The sequence below is a fragment of the Barbatula barbatula genome (assembly GCF_947034865.1).
Source record: "Barbatula barbatula genome assembly, chromosome: 22".
Lineage (NCBI taxonomy): Eukaryota > Metazoa > Chordata > Actinopteri > Cypriniformes > Nemacheilidae > Barbatula > Barbatula barbatula.
Genome location: NC_136785.1, coordinates 3,497,701 through 3,514,498, shown reverse-complemented (window position 1 = coordinate 3,514,498; position 16,798 = coordinate 3,497,701). Strand labels below are relative to the sequence as shown.

The window sequence follows — 16,798 nt, the reverse complement described above, 5'->3', positions numbered from 1 at the left end:
CAGCCGCGGAGGAGAAACAGACGGAGATGAAACTGAGGTGGAGAAGAAATAAGGAAATATGAGAGGAGACAGAAAGGAGGTCTGTGGGGGGAGAGAGAAAGATCTATTGGAATGACGTTTAGGAGTGGAGCACGATGAACAAAAGCTCACGGTGGGCTTGGATAGCTTGTGCCTAACAGGAAGGAATGGAGTGAAATGTATTGGTGTTGGCACACAGGTGCACATCCGGATCATTTTATTACATACTCGATGGTATGACATTCACATTTTATGAACTTCTGTCACGTTTTAAAACACGTCACGTGTTGTATGAATTCTGAAATGCCATTTCTAAAATACGACACGCTCTGAGGCCATCTGTAGCGTTACGGATGTGATTTGCAATGATCTTGAAATGCAACGAGGGTGTTGAATATCTCACATTATGCCAATGTGACATCATCCCTGCACTGCGAAATGGTTGCAATTACGCAATAAAAATAAGCAAATGTAAAATTGCAATAAAATAAGCTTTAGATGTTTTGAACGAGCAAACAAATAAGATGTTTGGGAAAGAAACATATGCAAAATTTCAACTAAATTGAATACAACTTTAAACACTAAACAGAGCAGCCAATAGAGGGCCATGCAGTGAACTTATGAACTCTGACCCCAAACAAAACTTCACATGTTTTTCTATAAATAACACTTAAAGAAAATGTATGCACTTCCTACATGACATTATTAAAATGGTTCTTGCTGTTTATCGTGGCCCAGGCGCTTGAATCATTTACAGGACTGTGAGCTTTTCACTTCTGGAATGACTTTGGAAATCTGGAACTAGAAGACCACGAATGCATGTGACTGTGGCACAATAAACCAACGTTTTCCAAGAGCACCGAAGGAAAAATCCACGATGGCAGCTCACAAATGCACGCATCCCCTCCGACGCGTGCCATAATCACAAGCACCCAGGCCTCGTGACAGCAGGAAAAAATCTGATTCAAAGAGCAAATAACAGATGCTGACCTACCTGTGTGGGTTATTGTAAGGGCCGTGTCTCAATTAAAAATGGCACTTCTTCTCTGCATTAAAAACGGCACTTCTTCTCTGCATGGCACCGATAGGAAATATCAAGAAGGCCAGCCATGATTCCTGCTGTACCATCAGCTATGCTTTCATCAGAACAGCAGAACCTGGAATGACAGAAGACATCAACATGCACGTAAGAGGGATTGAAAGGAACAACATTGACAAAAAGCATGGCATGGGTGCACGCAGACCTCATGACAGCACAGCTCGAAATGATCGAGAATACATGGCATTCCCCCTGCCTGCCTGCCGAATACAGCAGTAAGACATGGAGAGGAGGCTGCTGCTGGTGCTGCTGCTGCTGCCCACCCCCGAGATGTGAGCGCGATCACGTGACCGGCGGTGTCCTATTGATTCTTCCTATTGTGTCATAATATCGCCGCTTGAAACGTGTTACGTTCAAGTTTAACGACGCGCCGTGACGTCAGGAAAAAGTCCGGATCATCTATTCGTTTCTTTCCGGAATGAACGAAGATGTCGTTTTTTATCTCGATGTTCGTCTGTCTCACGGGGTTTCCCACAATGCAGTGCTACCGGTGTTTGGGTGCGGGGCGGATATTTGCGTGATTTTACCGACGTTGATCCACTGAGTGTTCACGCAGTGTTTTTGTTACCTGGTTTAAAATGCAGTGTTGAAATGATGTAATATAGTAGTTTCCGGGCAACGTTTGCGGATTGGTTTCGTGCCACACTTACCCATGAATCACCGCGGTGATGCCGAGACCCGCTCCTTTCTATATGTGGTCTTCGGGGCGGATTTAATATCTAATCGCGCTCCTCTTAATTCGTGTTTTAACGTGCAGCTGCGAGTTTGGTGACGTGTTCGGGTTATAGCGCATTACAAGCGCACGTTATGCCATTACGTCATTGATGCTTCTTTTCGTGCGTTCGTGTACGGTATGTGGCAGCCACGGTTGCCAGTTCAGCTTCCCTGTGGATCAAACCTTATTCCCAGAATGCTTTGCTGCGCACATCAGTTTGCTTTTAGTCTCCAATAAACACGATCACGCGTTTTAAAACACAAGATATCATTGAGAGCACGCTTGATGTTAAACATGTGTTGTTAAATCAAAAATCCAACCCTGAAGGACATCAGTACCCCAAACGTGTCCAAATGATTGACAACAGACAGAAAGGAAATTTAACCCATATGTCTTAAAGGGCAGCCTTGGTAGCATTTGACCTTTTCATTTTTAATCTGTGTCTTATAAAACAAATTACTCATGTGCTTACTGGGCCTGGGGCATCGGGAGCTACCTTTAATATAAGACCTTAAAATCTATGATATTATTGGTCTTGTTTTTAGCACATAGGGCTTTTATGCGGTGAAATGTGACATGGAGATTTGACTTTGATGATAAAATGTCTTCAGACAGACATTAACCGCTCTTTCAAAGGCCTTTACTGTATTTACTTCAAAGCAGATCATTGACATTTTGAAAGCCAGGATAAGCAACATTATTTCTCACCATTGCAAAGTCTTTTAACCATAGTAATGAAGAAACGATGGTTCGGACATGCTGTTTACATTTCGTCCTGTCAAATAATATACAATAGCTTTATTTTTGTCACATTTGAAAGTAATTTTACAATATCACGATGTGTAAATGCGAATGAATGTAAAAATTAGACCATCACCTATAAAGACAAATAAACTGTGAAAATGATATAATCTGTAACATAGAAAATATCACATAAAATATTTGTTCTTTTATAGGATAGATTTATTATAATTATTATTACATATATTAATTATTACTTTTTTCCACTTGAAAATTGACATTTTGTCTTTAAGTTTCAACCGAAAAGAAATATCGCCATCTAGTGGTGAATGGTGTTCACTTGCAAGAATGGCATTTCCGTTCAGGTGATGAGATAAAACTGACCATGCCCATCATTCTATATACATTATTTATTATTACCTTTGAAAATGGTCCTATTTAAATCCAATGAATACATTGTAAAGAATTAGGCACACATAAAAGTATCCTATCCGGTATGTAGCACTGAATTAACTGATTCTTCAATAAATGTATTTTTATTTTCTGGACCAGCTTTTATTTATTACAGACCGACTTAAGAAGTTTTTACCCCACTTTAAAGTAACATAATAAATAATCATAACCACGATGTGCTTTCATTGTCACACTTAATGTTATAAAAGCTTGCATATTTAGCTTTGATCAGTGACGTAAACGTGTGACATACATATTCCATGCAAAAGAAGTCACTGATCTCATTGGCATGCATGTTTGTCACGCTATCCTGAAATATTATATGCAAACAAATATAGCTGAGTATCATATCAAAGAGGTCACTTGAGTACATTATTACAGAAACGTCCACATATCACCTCTTTTCCACGCATGTATTGTTCAAATGTTGATTTTTCCATCCAAGTGAAAGCAAAAACAGGCCATCTGTTCTTTTAGATGTACAGAACAATACATGCTTGTAAGAGGTTGCTGGGAACATTTTCGACCAGTGGCTTCGAATGCAGACATTAAGGAGCGGTGTATGACATGTAATGAGAAATTGTTTTTCTTCTTCATTACTTATATGTCATGTGTTTGTTTGTGAGGTTTTACAGGAACCTTCATTCTGCCATTGTTTGCTGGCTGAGGGGTGAGAAGATAAGAGTGCCAAGTTAAGGTAAATCAGAAAAGAAATAAACGAAAACTCATTTTCAGTTGTAGAGTAAGTTTACACCTAAAAAACGGTCAGTTATGTTTTCTTATTTGTTTTTATATTTATTAAAGAGTACAAACAAAAACAGAATACTGAACTAATCACTTCTTTAGATCGTGTGCTTGTTTTGCAGATGTTCATCAAGGTAACTTTTTGGAGAGCATCGTGCTGTATGTCTAGCATTTGATCTAAAATGCATTCAAATTAAAATATTGTAATATTAATTGATTTGGAGATATGTTGAGAAAGAACAGAGCTCCTGGCGTCACTGGCTTCAGGCTACCCTGGCCATTGTCAAGACCTTAATTTTTACTTTTGGTGTCATATAAACATATCTCCTTACAAATCCATTTACATTATAACATTGTAATATAAATGGATTTGTAAAGAGATATGTTGACAAGGATAGAGCAAAAAGGGTCACTGGCTTAAAGCTACCCTGGAACATTATTTTGACTTTTCCCTCATTTTGTATTGTTACACCTCAAATTTTTCCAAGGAAAATACACCAATTGTGCACAAGAAAACAATGGGCAACCATTATCTAGCTATTTTTACCCTTTATCTAATGAAATACCGATGACACTTCACATTCAATCCGTCTTGGCAAGCATAATAGCCTGTGGCTGAGATAATGACAGGTTAGCTCAACATGACAAGCTGTTTTTTATGTCAAGTCCCTTAACCCACTAGCTGACGCAGAATCCCCTGGGAGGGCGCATTAAACTTTCAGCGCATTTCCCTACTCCAAATAATCCATATCTTGGCACGACATTTTTTCTATTGCGCACGAAATTATGGCGTCATTATCTTCTCACTTTCTAAGTGCTTGTCGTCACGGGGGCATATAAATGAGCTTATTGTGCCCATGCACCAATAGAGGGACCTGTACTTATAACTGGACACGCAAGAGCAGCGAGTCTTATATGGGAGTCATGTGCTTCGTACGGAGATACAGATTAGCCGTATCAATAATTTTGGTATTGGTTGTCTGTGGTGCGTATGCGTCGGATGGTGCGCAACCAATAGGAAAAGTTTTTTCACGCGGAAACCACTGGGCAGTAGGTGAGCAAGGTTCACTAGAGATGTAACCGTGGATCATACTTTTAAGTGCTAATGGTACACTGTTTTGTGCATGTTTGTTTATAGTTAAAAGCTCGATTGAGTGTGTGAAGTTGTAACGCAATATGTTGCATTTGTGTTAGTAATGGAGAGAATATTTTTAAGTTAGTAAACGTTTGTGCGAGGCATTTGTGCTTTTAAAAATAATACAAATATAAAAGACAAAATGTTAAAAACATGTTGAACATGCAGCCAACGCCTCCAAACCATGTGCTATGCGATCTATAGGCTATAAAAACACAGCCATACTATTATATAAGGGTGCTATTAAAATTTCGTTATTAATTTTTGTACAAAGGGTAATTTATCAGGTATGTGAAGTGATTGCAATTCCCTCAAGTGTCACTTATCCCATTGCTTGACACATCAAGGCAAAGCGTACAGGAGTCTTGGAGGACAATGCGTGCCGTGCCACTGTTAATTTCTCTGTTATTTGATCATTTAAAAGAAAATAAGTAATTGCTCATTTATGTTGGGCTAATGCATTACCTACTGTGAAAGTTCAATTCATTTTGTTGAGAAGGGACGAACCGTTTTAGTTTAAATTACATATTGCTATCATATTATAGTACAATGCAATGTATGTCGCTTCGGACAAAAGCGTCTGCCAAATGAGTGAATCTAAATGTAAATATTAAAACATCAAAACCCATCACTTGTTCCAGTTGCTAAGGCATTGAGCCACGCGTTTGCAGTATTTCGTTTATTTCATTAATTGTTTTAGGCCTGTTAGTTGCACATTTGATATCGTTTGCAATAGTTGATATATTTTTTTTAGCGCTTCCCATTTGCACATTTCTGTTTTAGGCCACTTAATGGGCAAGAAAAGCACAGATGAGCAACGCAGACTCGAGGACCCAGGCGGCGATGTCGAGGGGTTTATAGATCAGCCCGACACGGATCCTCTGTTCCTGCGCGCACTGGAAGCGCTCGTCAAAGGACGGATGGAACAGAGGAGCGCGCGGGAGACTGGCGCTTCACAGCTGCTCCATCTGCTGTTGTCGACTGCTCGTCAGTGGGAGGAAGATCAAGAGATAGACAGACAACTTAAACAGGTACAAACATGGGAAAGTATAGAATGTGTGTCAATGCTTTTATGTGCTAGCTTATAAATACGTTTTTTTATAAAGTAGTAAAAGTTATTTCCAGCTGGTATATAATAAAGTACATCATGTTGTATTGTAATAATATGTTGTCACATATAAGAATCTTTTAAAATATTTTGTAACAAATTGCTAAACATTCGTAGGGTTTAAATAAAATGTTATTAAATAAATGATATGTAAACATACAATGATGTGCAGGCTAGATGTTCTGTTATGAAACAGGTTAAAGTGTCAAAAAGTAACAGGATGTTTTCTTTATATGCAGGAGGAGCAGTTATTTTTAAAAGCTTTCGGCATAAAAGATTAATCAAGCTGAGGACAAGCTTCTACACAAATGCCTTTAAGACTGTTTTGAAGTTCTTGAAAATGACATCATCTCTGTCAGATATGAATCTCTTTATTCAACACAGTATATAAATATGCATGTTATATTTTTTTATGTAAAACTCTATGACATTGCTCATCGTTGCCATTATTCTGTATATTTTATGCTTATGTTTTATATAAATGAACTCTGTGGTAACCAATGTAGTCATATAAACTGTTTAATCAATTTCGACCACTATCTGCAGTGGAAGTGCTGAGATTATATTAAAAAATTCTTTATGTTTCAGTCCAAACTCAACATGAGTCAGTAACTTATCCCTACACACAGTGTGTCAAATGCGACTCTTTCTCATTATTGGTTATGATTGATTTCTTGAACTTGACTGGCCATAAACTGCCTATTAGTCAAGCAGGCATTTAACAGATGTTGGCAGATGACAGAGGAGCCCTTCACTACACACTAATGACCATCCGAATGACTAAATCATTGTCTGTGACAACTGACAGGAAATTGTTGATGGTCTAGCTGTCTCGCCGCTCTGTGTGCATGCACAATAATGGGTCCAATAGACCCTGATGCTTCTCACAATGAAAAATGTCAATTGGAGCCACTTTCATTTGGTTAAGCTCATCTAGTTTACACAGCCTGAGCGATTGTTTCCTTTCAGATGTTTGCTTAGTTGTTTGTCACATATGAATGAAAGGTAATAGAATTCGGTGTTTATGTGACCTCCATCAACCTTAATTTCACTGCAACATTCATATAGTTTTCTAGACTAGACAAATCTAGTCGTTTGGTTGAATTATGATTAGTGATGCGATCTGATATGTTTGGTAGAACAATATTTTGCATTTACCGGTACGTCCTGAAACACTGTTATTGAACCACTTAGACAAAACTGCCCTTGATAAAATATTAGAGGGGAAATATAAACAATTTTAAAAGGGCAGATTTTAACAGCTATGTAGGATCAGCAAAATACTGTTTTGTTTTTAGTTTAAGCAATACAATTGCACTGGTAAATTGTAAATAAAACACAATGCAGAAACTCCCCAGTGTTTATGGGGTGAGTTAAATTTGAGTTTTAGTACACTGCTCCAGCGAGACTGTTCCAGGTGTGAACACAAGAGGCCGCTGTAATCATTATAAAACATAATAATGCGTTTCCGTACAATCCCAATTCTTTCTTTCTGTCTTTTTCTTTCTTTCTTTCTTTCTTTCTTTCTTTCTTTCTTTCTTTCTTTCTTTCTTTCTTTCTTTCTTTCTTTCTTTCTTTCTTTCTTTCTTTCTTTCTTTCTTTCTTTCAATACTTTTTTATGAAATCTTCTGAATTCCCAATAGAAAAAACGTTCAACATTAAAATATTCTTAAAATAAGCAATGTCTTAAGCATTCATTTAGCTTTTTAAACAGATAGACCTTAATAAAATGTTCAGAAAATATGTGTGGGGAGATTGATTTTTAAAAATATAAAAGCCAAAATATTAAAATAACACAATATCTTAAAGATTTAAATCAAGATATAAATTAAATATGTTTCACAGTCCTATAGCCATGACAGTATTCAACATGAGCTGGAGACAGATTACATTTAATGTGTTAATGAACTTTTTGATAAAATACCAAATTTATTTGTACAATGTGAGAACATATAGCAACATATTGTTGAAAATTGCCAGCTGTATTGTACTGTCTGAATATAAATACATTGCTTCTCTAAACTGAATGGGTTTTGGTAGACGCAGACTTGGACAGATTACTCAAATCGAATGCTTCTTTTAAAACCCTTTATGCTTTCTGTGTTCACAAAAAGGGCTCTGATTAAAATCTGCAAAAATCTTTATTAATACATTCATGAACTTTAAAAACAACAAAAACAAATGTTCATTCTTTACAAATAAAGACATCCACAATGAGCAACATTGAACTGGGGTAGTGTGAAATGATGGCCTTGGATGTCTTTGAAGAAAGTTGCAGAAGATGCAACATTCAGTCTCTAAGATGTCTCAGTCCTGCAACATTCAAATTCTACCATGTCTTCCCTATAGACTGTATGTGCTCTTTAGCTTTTATTCTTAGTGAAGCGATGCTTGTGTTTCGTGGATCTGCCTCTTCCAGAGAAAATGTATCCATAAACCCGGAGCACTGGTATGGAGGGGGGCACACTGCTCCAATATGGGGTAGAGGGTGGTTGAGCGTGGTTGAGCCGATGAATTGTGGAGAGGTGTAGCTGGCTGGCAAACCATGTTGAGGGGTGATGAAGCTGGGTAAAGATTGTAGTGGAGAGGTGGAGGAGGAAATGCTTGCAGTAAGCCAGGGCTCTAAAGGCAAACCGCTACCCAGAGACAGTGGTCCGGTCCTGGGGATGGAGAGCATAGATGACTCATGGAGCTTGATGGAGCTCACTTCCAGTTTCTCTTGACGGCGCCACTTAGCTCGACGGTTTTGGAACCACACCTGGAATGGAGAATTAAAAGAAATTAACCTCAAATGCAACATAGATTTTTTTAATGTCCCATGTTAAGGAAATTTAATAAAAAATGAAAAAAGTTCAAATATACTGGCAAAATAAATTGGTGCATTTCAAAAACATGACTAAGATGGATACATGCAATTTTCCAATGCCTAAATTAAACACACACTTTACGGAATTAAAAAAATGAATTTTTAATTCAAAAATCTAAAAGAATTCAAGAAGAACATTCTGGCATTTTTGTCTTAACATACCACGTATAAACGAATAAACATTTACTTATAAGTAAATTCATATTTTGAAAAAAGCATTTTGAAAATTATAGTTGATCATTTCTTTAGAAACGAAGGTTGAAAGCAAAAATATAATAGCAGCCATTTTGCCTCATTGAAATTTCAAATACAAACATTGTCTCCATGCGTATCCGCGTACATGTCCATTTTACGCGGCAGTTTTTGCGCAAAGAATTTAACTTGGACGTATCTGTGCAAATTCTTTATACATGTAAGAAAGTTATGCTCGCACACACGTTAACAAACAATGATTTGTGTACCGTGCATGTTGATGTACACACCTGTACTCGAACCTCAGGCAGGTTGACCTTCAGCGCGAGCTCTTCTCTGCTGTACACGTCAGGATAATGCGATTTCTCAAAAGCCCTCTCGAGCTCGTGAAGCTGAAATGTGGTGAACGTGGTTCGGTTACGTCTGTGTTTTTTCTTGGGATTTTCATCGTCTGATAATTTCCCACTGTCCCCGTCCAGTAGATCGGGACTGACCATGGTGCCAGATTTACACACACCTGTAACATAATTACATTGCCCGTTTACCGAATGTCAAAATCTAAAATGAACATATGTTTTCTAATAGTTTTGAAGTACAATATTAATTAAACATCAAACATTTCTTTGAAGAACATTTGAATGTGCATTAAGCTAATTATTGCCCATACAGTAATCTGTATTTCATTTATCAATCACATTCAAGTAAGTTTACAAAAAAGAAAATGAACAACTGTAAATGCTACAAACAAACTTTTTTTGTGTTTTTGTAGGTACTCACTTTCAAAGTTCTTAGATTTAGTTGTTTCCTTTTGTGGAGACGACAAACTCCCGATAGTGGAGTGTTCGATGTCTTTTATTGGCCTTCCTGATCCAAAGGAAAAAGCCGGGTGAAACATATTCTCTCCCTTAAATCCCAAAATGGATTCAATGCTGTGGATTCGCGTTTGGGAACCAGGACTGCGACCCAAACGCACAGATGGTGAGAGACGCTCTTCCATGTTTTGGGACTGTGATCCAACAAGCCGCATTGATCTTCTCGTGAAAAACAAAAAAACGCAAAAAAGCCAAAGTACAGAAAAAACTTACCCTGGACCAAATCAAGTCTTTTCAGATTTGATAACAAGTAGAAAAGTACAGGATACTATTGTCAATATTCCAGGCTGTTCCAGCAAAAACGATTCTTGCAACTTTCCTCAAGGGTTGACCCAAACTCAGTGAGGATACAGTGGCCCTAAGGGGCCTTTTATGGAGCCCCCTCGACCGGGACCCCCCTGTGCGAGTGACATCCCCTTTCGACGCGTCAAGACACGTCAGAATGGTCAAAACGAGCGACCTAAAATCGTCTCAGTATTTTAACTCCTCCCAGAGATGATAGTGGACTACAGTGAAGCTTTGAAAACCGATTTACGTAAATCTTAAAGAACATTTTTCCACTCCAGATGTCTAGACCACGATGGCCTATAGAAATAAAATAAACTGGATTATAACTTTATGCGGGGAGAAAATCATACATTTAAAATAGTCATATAATGATTGTAACTTCAATACTGTAATATAAGAATTTTATTCACCCCCGTTAAAAATAGCACGATGAAAATGTGAATTTTAACAAGTATACATTCCCACAGCAATTTTGCAGAATAGCATAAACATGGAGTTGTGGACATCTACAATATTATTACGTGATATAATATGAAAATACAGACTTCAAATTTATTAAAGTGTAAGATGGGAGATGAATATGCCTAGATAGAAAGGGAATTGATAATAAACAAAAAAGTCCTCATTAAAGTCGTTTAGGCTAAATCTCAGCAGTGATAAAGGGAATAATTTTATGGGCTCAAAGGTACTTTTAGTCTTCTCTTTTTTGGAGTGCTTTGGGCCAAGAAGATTTTGTTACATGAACAAAACATGATCTCAAGCAGCAAGCGCGCGACCTCTAAGAGCTGCCCTGCAATTGAGGTGCAGTTAATTGGAAGAATTTGCAAACTTCCTCAATATTGAATGGATACGTGCAATTAACTGCGAACAAAGATTGACAGCAGTCTGATAATCCGCTGGACACACGCTGGTTTGAAGGGATTACACACTTTCCCCCCTCTATCCAAAACAGTGGAAATCCTTTCAACTGCTTGGCTTTTCCCTAATTACAACAGATAATGTTTGTATTCCCAGGTTTATTCAAACAAACGAAAGATGTGTACATTTGCAATCTGGGCTTTGTGCTAAATAGCCATTTATTTAAGTTTAGTAATGTATAATGTGCTGTTTCAGTATTTTCACATTTCATTTGAGTCATTATTCTGCATTACTATAGTGTTGTGATGCTAATGAAAACATTTCTTAAAGCCACACAAATGTATTTACAGCATTTTGTTTATATTATAGAAAAATGTGTGTGTATACCCACCATATTCAGCAATGAATTACTAAGAAAAACAAATCCATGCCATGTTTTGAAAAACAATTGGATTCAGTACTTATATATACTTGGATTTCTACAGTGTATTTATTTGAATCTCCATTTATGCAAAGTTTAATTATCATTCTATATTATTTGATTATTTCAAAAGAAACATTTTCTTTATTACAAATATATATGTATATTAAATAAAAAGAAAAGAATAAAGAAAATCAAAGCAGACCCCCAATATTCAACTGCGTTTTAATAATTTTATTCAATTTGTTTACATATACAACCTACACATAAAATACTCATGCCTATTTATCTTACATAAAAACTTGATGTTAATACATAAGACTGTATATAATCCGTGCATTACAACATAATAAGTGTCAATTCTAGATTGTTTGCTGTCATACAAAGAAAGAAAATCTCATTCTGTGTGCAAAAAAACACAGAATCAGGAGAAGGGATTTAAACAGTTTTTTGCATCTGTTTATAATCAATAAAAACTAAAAGTACTTATTTGACCCCATATTCACAGTAACATCTTGAAATAGTTTGAAAGACAACGTGGAAACATACATCTTTCTTTTATAAAGGTACTGTGAACCAAACTGGAAAATGGAAAACAGGTGACTAAAATCATTTATTTAAACAACACTTATAAGAGAAGAAATCTCTATTCGGATGAATTGGGGCCATTCAAATGTCATTCGGGTGAACTGAGAAACAGTCAAACTCAAATCTTACAGCTCAGAATTGAACCTTTCTCAGACAACAGACCGCAGATCAGTGAATTTTACTGACGAATGTGGAGAGAGAGAAACAAAGATATGTCTCTCAATATACAAGTTTGTACAATTTGGGGGATTTGTTAAACCACTACATGACTGAGCACTTCTCCTCAGCTTTGGATTTCATCTCAGTGAGTGTGGCAGATGCTTTCTCTTTGATTTGATCCATGTCCATGTTCTGTAAGTTCTGCATTTGTCCCAGGATGGAGTCTTTCTCCTCTTCTTCTGTGGCATCTTCATCTACCATCTTCAGTAGTTCGTCAGGAACATCCACATCATCTCCAGCCATTTGGATCATGTTGTCGTCCTGCTCACTCTGAGGGCAACCACAGATCGAATGCATTCAAATACAGTTCCAATACTGATAGATACTCAAAATACTTATGCAAGTATAAAAGTTGGATCCACGATTAAGTTATCCATAAGTTATCCATGACTGTCAACAGACACTGGTTTAAGTCTGTTCTCTATAGCCACGTCATGCTTGAAATATAAATCATTTACGATAAATAGCCACATTTCTAAGTCAAGGGAACTTAAATGATTTTTATTCATCACTGTCATTCACCACCACAAACGATTTATAAAATACATTGATGCTGTTCAAGGATGAACAGATGATGTGGAAATCTAAGAAAGATGGATACATGCGCAGACCTCTGTTCAACTCAACCAACTTGTGTCTTTTACAGCAAGTGCCAAAAGCTCAGAGCTACATTCACTAGAAAACAACTTCATTTCCCGATAAACCATGGAGAAAAGTCTTATATTTGAAATGATGTAAAAGTTAAAAATGACTTCTGAAATGAAATAAATTTTATTTGTGATACACTCAAAATAAGTTGTACCTTTTCAAATAAGTTAACGCACAACGAACAATTGTTTTGGCATTAACTTGCATCAATAAATGCTGTAAACTATGATTATTGTTAGATCATAACGCGTTTGCTAATGTTAACAAATACAACCTTATTGTCAAGTGTGAGCCGAAAATAATTGAAGTACTGTATTCCCAAACTTTGTGTAAAAAACTGTATTTATAACATATATTATATTAAAAGTATTGCACCAAATGAAAAAAAAGGCATGAGGAATTTACTGAACGTTTGTACATTTTGTTCTTAAGAGCGGAATCTTACTTTAGGAAGTCGATACTTATCCCGTAGACACACCCTCAAAGTCGCTCTCTCTGCTTTCTTGTGCAAGAAATCCGCATCCCTCTCCATCCTTTTGGTCAGAAAAGAAGATCAGGTATATATTAAAGAAAATATTAATATCACATATTAAAGAAAAAACAACATAATCTCCAATAGCTGTTTTTAATTCCATCTACAAAGAATAAAAGTGTCGTCTTGTCCATATTAAATAGCACCATAAACATATAAGTTGGACTAAAGACCGTGTGTTTACAGAGCATGACAATACACTGGCTGGAGCTTAAAAGGAGATAAAGAGCTTCAGGGTGTCATTGTTCAGTCACCTCTACTATACCCAAAGCAAAGCTATTTTCTAACTAGTTTGTCAGAAACAACTCTTAATGTCTTTTCGATCATGTTAGATCTTAAATTACACAAAGATTTTCAGATGTTTGGATGTAATCTCACAGTCGACATGCATGTTTGTATTGGTTGAGCCATCTGTTTCCAACCTGGTCTAAAGTTAGACTGGTGTTGCTTGTAGATGTCTTTTCGTATTTGAACATGAATTGTATTAAATGTCGGATTAAGCTCGGAAGCGTCAATCAGATATTATATTGATTCACAAATGCCACATGCGGTGCATCTGCCATTTTGGAACGGTCCACATTTCTGTTGTCACTTTTAGTGAGTTTTAATGTCGTGTTAGATACGTATCTTGTATTGTGTTAGAATTGGCAATAAATATATATAGTCTACACAACAGCACAAAGCATAAGATATTTTAAACATCCTATACACAATATGTATTAGTAACTTGTGATTATAGCCACAGTTTCCATCGATAAAACCAAATTTAAAATATAGAGAAAAATATCTAGATTTGCATATTTTGTCAACGAGACTTGGCACTTTTAGCATATTTACTACAATATAGTTGCAAAATTCTAGGCAGAAAATGTACTGTGCAGTAAATATTTTACATTTTTTGTTGGTTAACTTACATTTTTTAAGTTATTCAATTACTAAATATTAGTTAACATAATTTCTCTTTGAGGTGACTTGTATTTTTAAGTTGAACTAACTCAAAACTTGAAGGCAACCAGGGAAAATGTTTTAATTTATCCAACTATTTTTTAATGTATATACAGTCTATTATTACAAACGTCATAATTCCATGATTTAATCTTAATTAATAACGTCAAAACAAAAAGGCTGCAAACTAGCCCGGGAACAAATAATGAAATAAATAAATATGATTTCAGGTTTTAACCAGACTAAATTCTCATATATCTTCATCACTTGCTTCCTGCCACGATTGCTTCTAAAAATAGCATCATCCAGCTCAACAAGGTCAGGATAACCTGCGCTAAGCGCTAAGCTAAGCCCTGCTCTCAGAACTGATTAGCAGCTAGCACGCATGATGTTTACTCTCTGATATCGACATGCAGTGCGTTTTAACAGTAAGACTGTCATTTTACATTCTTTTATCCGAAGAGAGAGGATTCAAGTTAGCGAAAAAACAAGAGGAATATAAATTACGGAGAAAAATAAACACTGCAAGGTGGCGTGTAGGCCCCCTTCCTAAGCACTAACTATCTTTATCGAATTTGCGTCAACATTTATGCTTTTGGCAGAAGCTTTTATTCAACGTGATTTATATTTTACTCAAAGTGACTTATATTGCATTAGAAGGCATGTACATATTTTTTTCAGTAGGTGCGTTCCCTGGAGGTCGCAGCTGCAGCTACTGCAGCACTGTTATGTAATTCTCAAACAATTGAGCTACAGATACATGATATTAAACATGCAGATTTTTCACATTAGACCTACAAATATTTCCGTGGGACATTCTGTCAACCAGTGAGGAAACAATCTACAAACCCAAATACAAAATACAACACCAATACAAAGTTGCAACTGCTTAGTTGTTACTAAGATGAATGTTAATGATGCACCAACCCCTATACAAACTAAATCTAAACAAGATTTTAAAAAGTATAAACTCAATAAACAGTCCAAATAAACAACAATGAGCAGATCAAATCAATTGCTTTAGTGTGATTGGCCAGAGCTTTACTCACTTTTCCTCTACTACTTGTTTTTGGTACTCCTCATATTCTTCTCGGGTCATACCGGCGGCCTTCGCAGGGTCCTTGGGGGTCTCCTCCTCTGCCTTCTCCTCTCCTCCTCCAAAACCCATTCCTTTCAAAGGGTTCCCCACCATACTTTTAATTAAGAAAGCCATTTTTACTTAACCTTTGTATTAAACTCCGTTTTTTAGTAGAGGTCCTTGGATATTGTTGGTGGTGTAATTGAAGCTAGGCTAACCGACCTGCCTGCCTGCGTTATCAAGGACACACTGTAGACTACCAATGGCAGCCAAAAAAAAAACACGTTTATGCTGCAGCCATAATCTGGATTAAGATACGGTCGTCTACGCTGAGGCAGATGGCTTTGAGCGCTCTGTTCTGCACATTAAAAGTGCATTTTTTTGTCAATCACAATGTCAATATTGATTAAATCAGAGAAAACTATGACTTTGTGGTTTTGGAGGAATTAGGTTGTTGTCTGGTGTTGACATCACATTTGTCGCATCAATGACTACTCATCACATGACTTTATAAGAGACCGACCAATGCTTTAGCACCAATCCATACTCAGATTTTCCATCCGTATGTTTCACGCATTGCAGTTATTAGACATTATATAAAACCTGGCTTGAACACAAATGGAAATGCTCAAAAATGCTTAAGCTGGTTTTCAAAGGCATCGCAAACACTCCCTGACCCTGAAAAAGCAATTACAGGATCATTACATTCTTTTGCCGTGGAAAAGTCCATGTACCTCAATTCAAGGCAGTTCTCACAAAACGGCTCGTTTCATTCTCTCATTACAATTCAGGATCTGATGTTTTCGGTCCAAGGTTAAGACACTTAAAGCAATAAGGACACCATTGTGTTTCCAGAATCCCATAACAGTCCCATTACGAGGCTACTGGAAGCATAAATGAAGCAAAAACTAAATGTTTTGAAAGAGAAGGATGTTTTAAGACTGTTTAACATGTAATTGTTAATGCTTTTGTTTACGTAATTTACATCATTTGAAAAGGGTGAAAACAAATGGTTGTGCACCACAAGAAAGGCGATGAAATTTGTAAAGCAGGCTAATGTCAATCTTTCACGTCCAAAAAGAGAATTTTTCTCAAGTGATACGTGTTATTTGAAGGAAAGAAATGGGCGTGACTTGATTTAATCCATTGGGAATTGATTAGATTATGGAATGTGGTACATATGACGAGAGGCTGAAGAGATTGGTTGAAAAGATAAAGATAACCTCTTTTTCCAAATAGTGTAAAGAAATGAAAGTAAACAGATTTAATTTCATGTTG

The 16,798-nt window shown here is 36.6% G+C and overlaps 3 protein-coding genes across 3 annotated transcripts; 1 reads left to right on the top strand and 2 right to left on the bottom strand.

Moving 5' to 3' along the window:
• The first annotated feature begins 4,643 nt into the window (after positions 1 to 4,643).
• grp (gastrin-releasing peptide) lies at positions 4,644 to 6,610 on the top strand. Its single transcript, XM_079487245.1, has 3 exons — positions 4,644 to 4,824; positions 5,689 to 5,936; positions 6,253 to 6,610. The coding sequence occupies exons 1-3, from the start codon at positions 4,686 to 4,688 to the stop codon at positions 6,292 to 6,294; spliced, it is 429 nt and encodes a 142-aa protein (XP_079343371.1). The 5' UTR covers positions 4,644 to 4,685; the 3' UTR covers positions 6,295 to 6,610.
• A 1,275-nt stretch (positions 6,611 to 7,885) lies between these two features.
• Positions 7,886 to 10,286, bottom strand: rx3 (retinal homeobox gene 3). The gene is made up of 3 exons (XM_079487469.1): positions 9,849 to 10,286; positions 9,362 to 9,588; positions 7,886 to 8,771 (listed from the first exon to the last, which is right to left on the bottom strand). Exons 1-3 carry the CDS (start codon positions 10,096 to 10,098, stop codon positions 8,343 to 8,345), a joined length of 906 nt encoding a protein of 301 aa, XP_079343595.1. The 5' UTR covers positions 10,099 to 10,286; the 3' UTR covers positions 7,886 to 8,342.
• Positions 10,287 to 11,720: 1,434 nt separating this feature from the next.
• Positions 11,721 to 16,001, bottom strand: cplx4a (complexin 4a). The gene is made up of 3 exons (XM_079487151.1): positions 15,492 to 16,001; positions 13,411 to 13,498; positions 11,721 to 12,587 (listed from the first exon to the last, which is right to left on the bottom strand). Exons 1-3 carry the CDS (start codon positions 15,653 to 15,655, stop codon positions 12,360 to 12,362), a joined length of 480 nt encoding a protein of 159 aa, XP_079343277.1. The 5' UTR covers positions 15,656 to 16,001; the 3' UTR covers positions 11,721 to 12,359.
• Positions 16,002 to 16,798: the final 797 nt, after the last annotated feature.

Bases quoted from the DNA above. Each gene is read 5' to 3' on its own strand.
- grp (XM_079487245.1), top strand. From the start codon at position 4,686: ATGGGAGTCATGTGCTTCGTACGGAGATACAGATTAGCCGTATCAATA. The intron at 4,825-5,688 runs GTGAGCAAGGTT...TTTCTGTTTTAG, and splicing joins CGGAAACCACTGGGCAGTAG to GCCACTTAATGGGCAAGAAA. The intron at 5,937-6,252 runs GTACAAACATGG...CTTTATATGCAG, and splicing joins TAGACAGACAACTTAAACAG to GAGGAGCAGTTATTTTTAAA.
- rx3 (XM_079487469.1), bottom strand. From the start codon at position 10,098: ATGCGGCTTGTTGGATCACAGTCCCAAAACATGGAAGAGCGTCTCTCA. The intron at 9,589-9,848 runs GTGAGTACCTAC...ATTATGTTACAG, and splicing joins TAAATCTAAGAACTTTGAAA to GTGTGTGTAAATCTGGCACC. The intron at 8,772-9,361 runs GTGTGTACATCA...TCTCCATTCCAG, and splicing joins TGCCTGAGGTTCGAGTACAG to GTGTGGTTCCAAAACCGTCG.
- cplx4a (XM_079487151.1), bottom strand. From the start codon at position 15,655: ATGGCTTTCTTAATTAAAAGTATGGTGGGGAACCCTTTGAAAGGAATG. The intron at 13,499-15,491 runs GTGAGTAAAGCT...TCTGACCAAAAG, and splicing joins AAACAAGTAGTAGAGGAAAA to GATGGAGAGGGATGCGGATT. The intron at 12,588-13,410 runs GTAAGATTCCGC...GGTTGCCCTCAG, and splicing joins ATAAGTATCGACTTCCTAAA to AGTGAGCAGGACGACAACAT.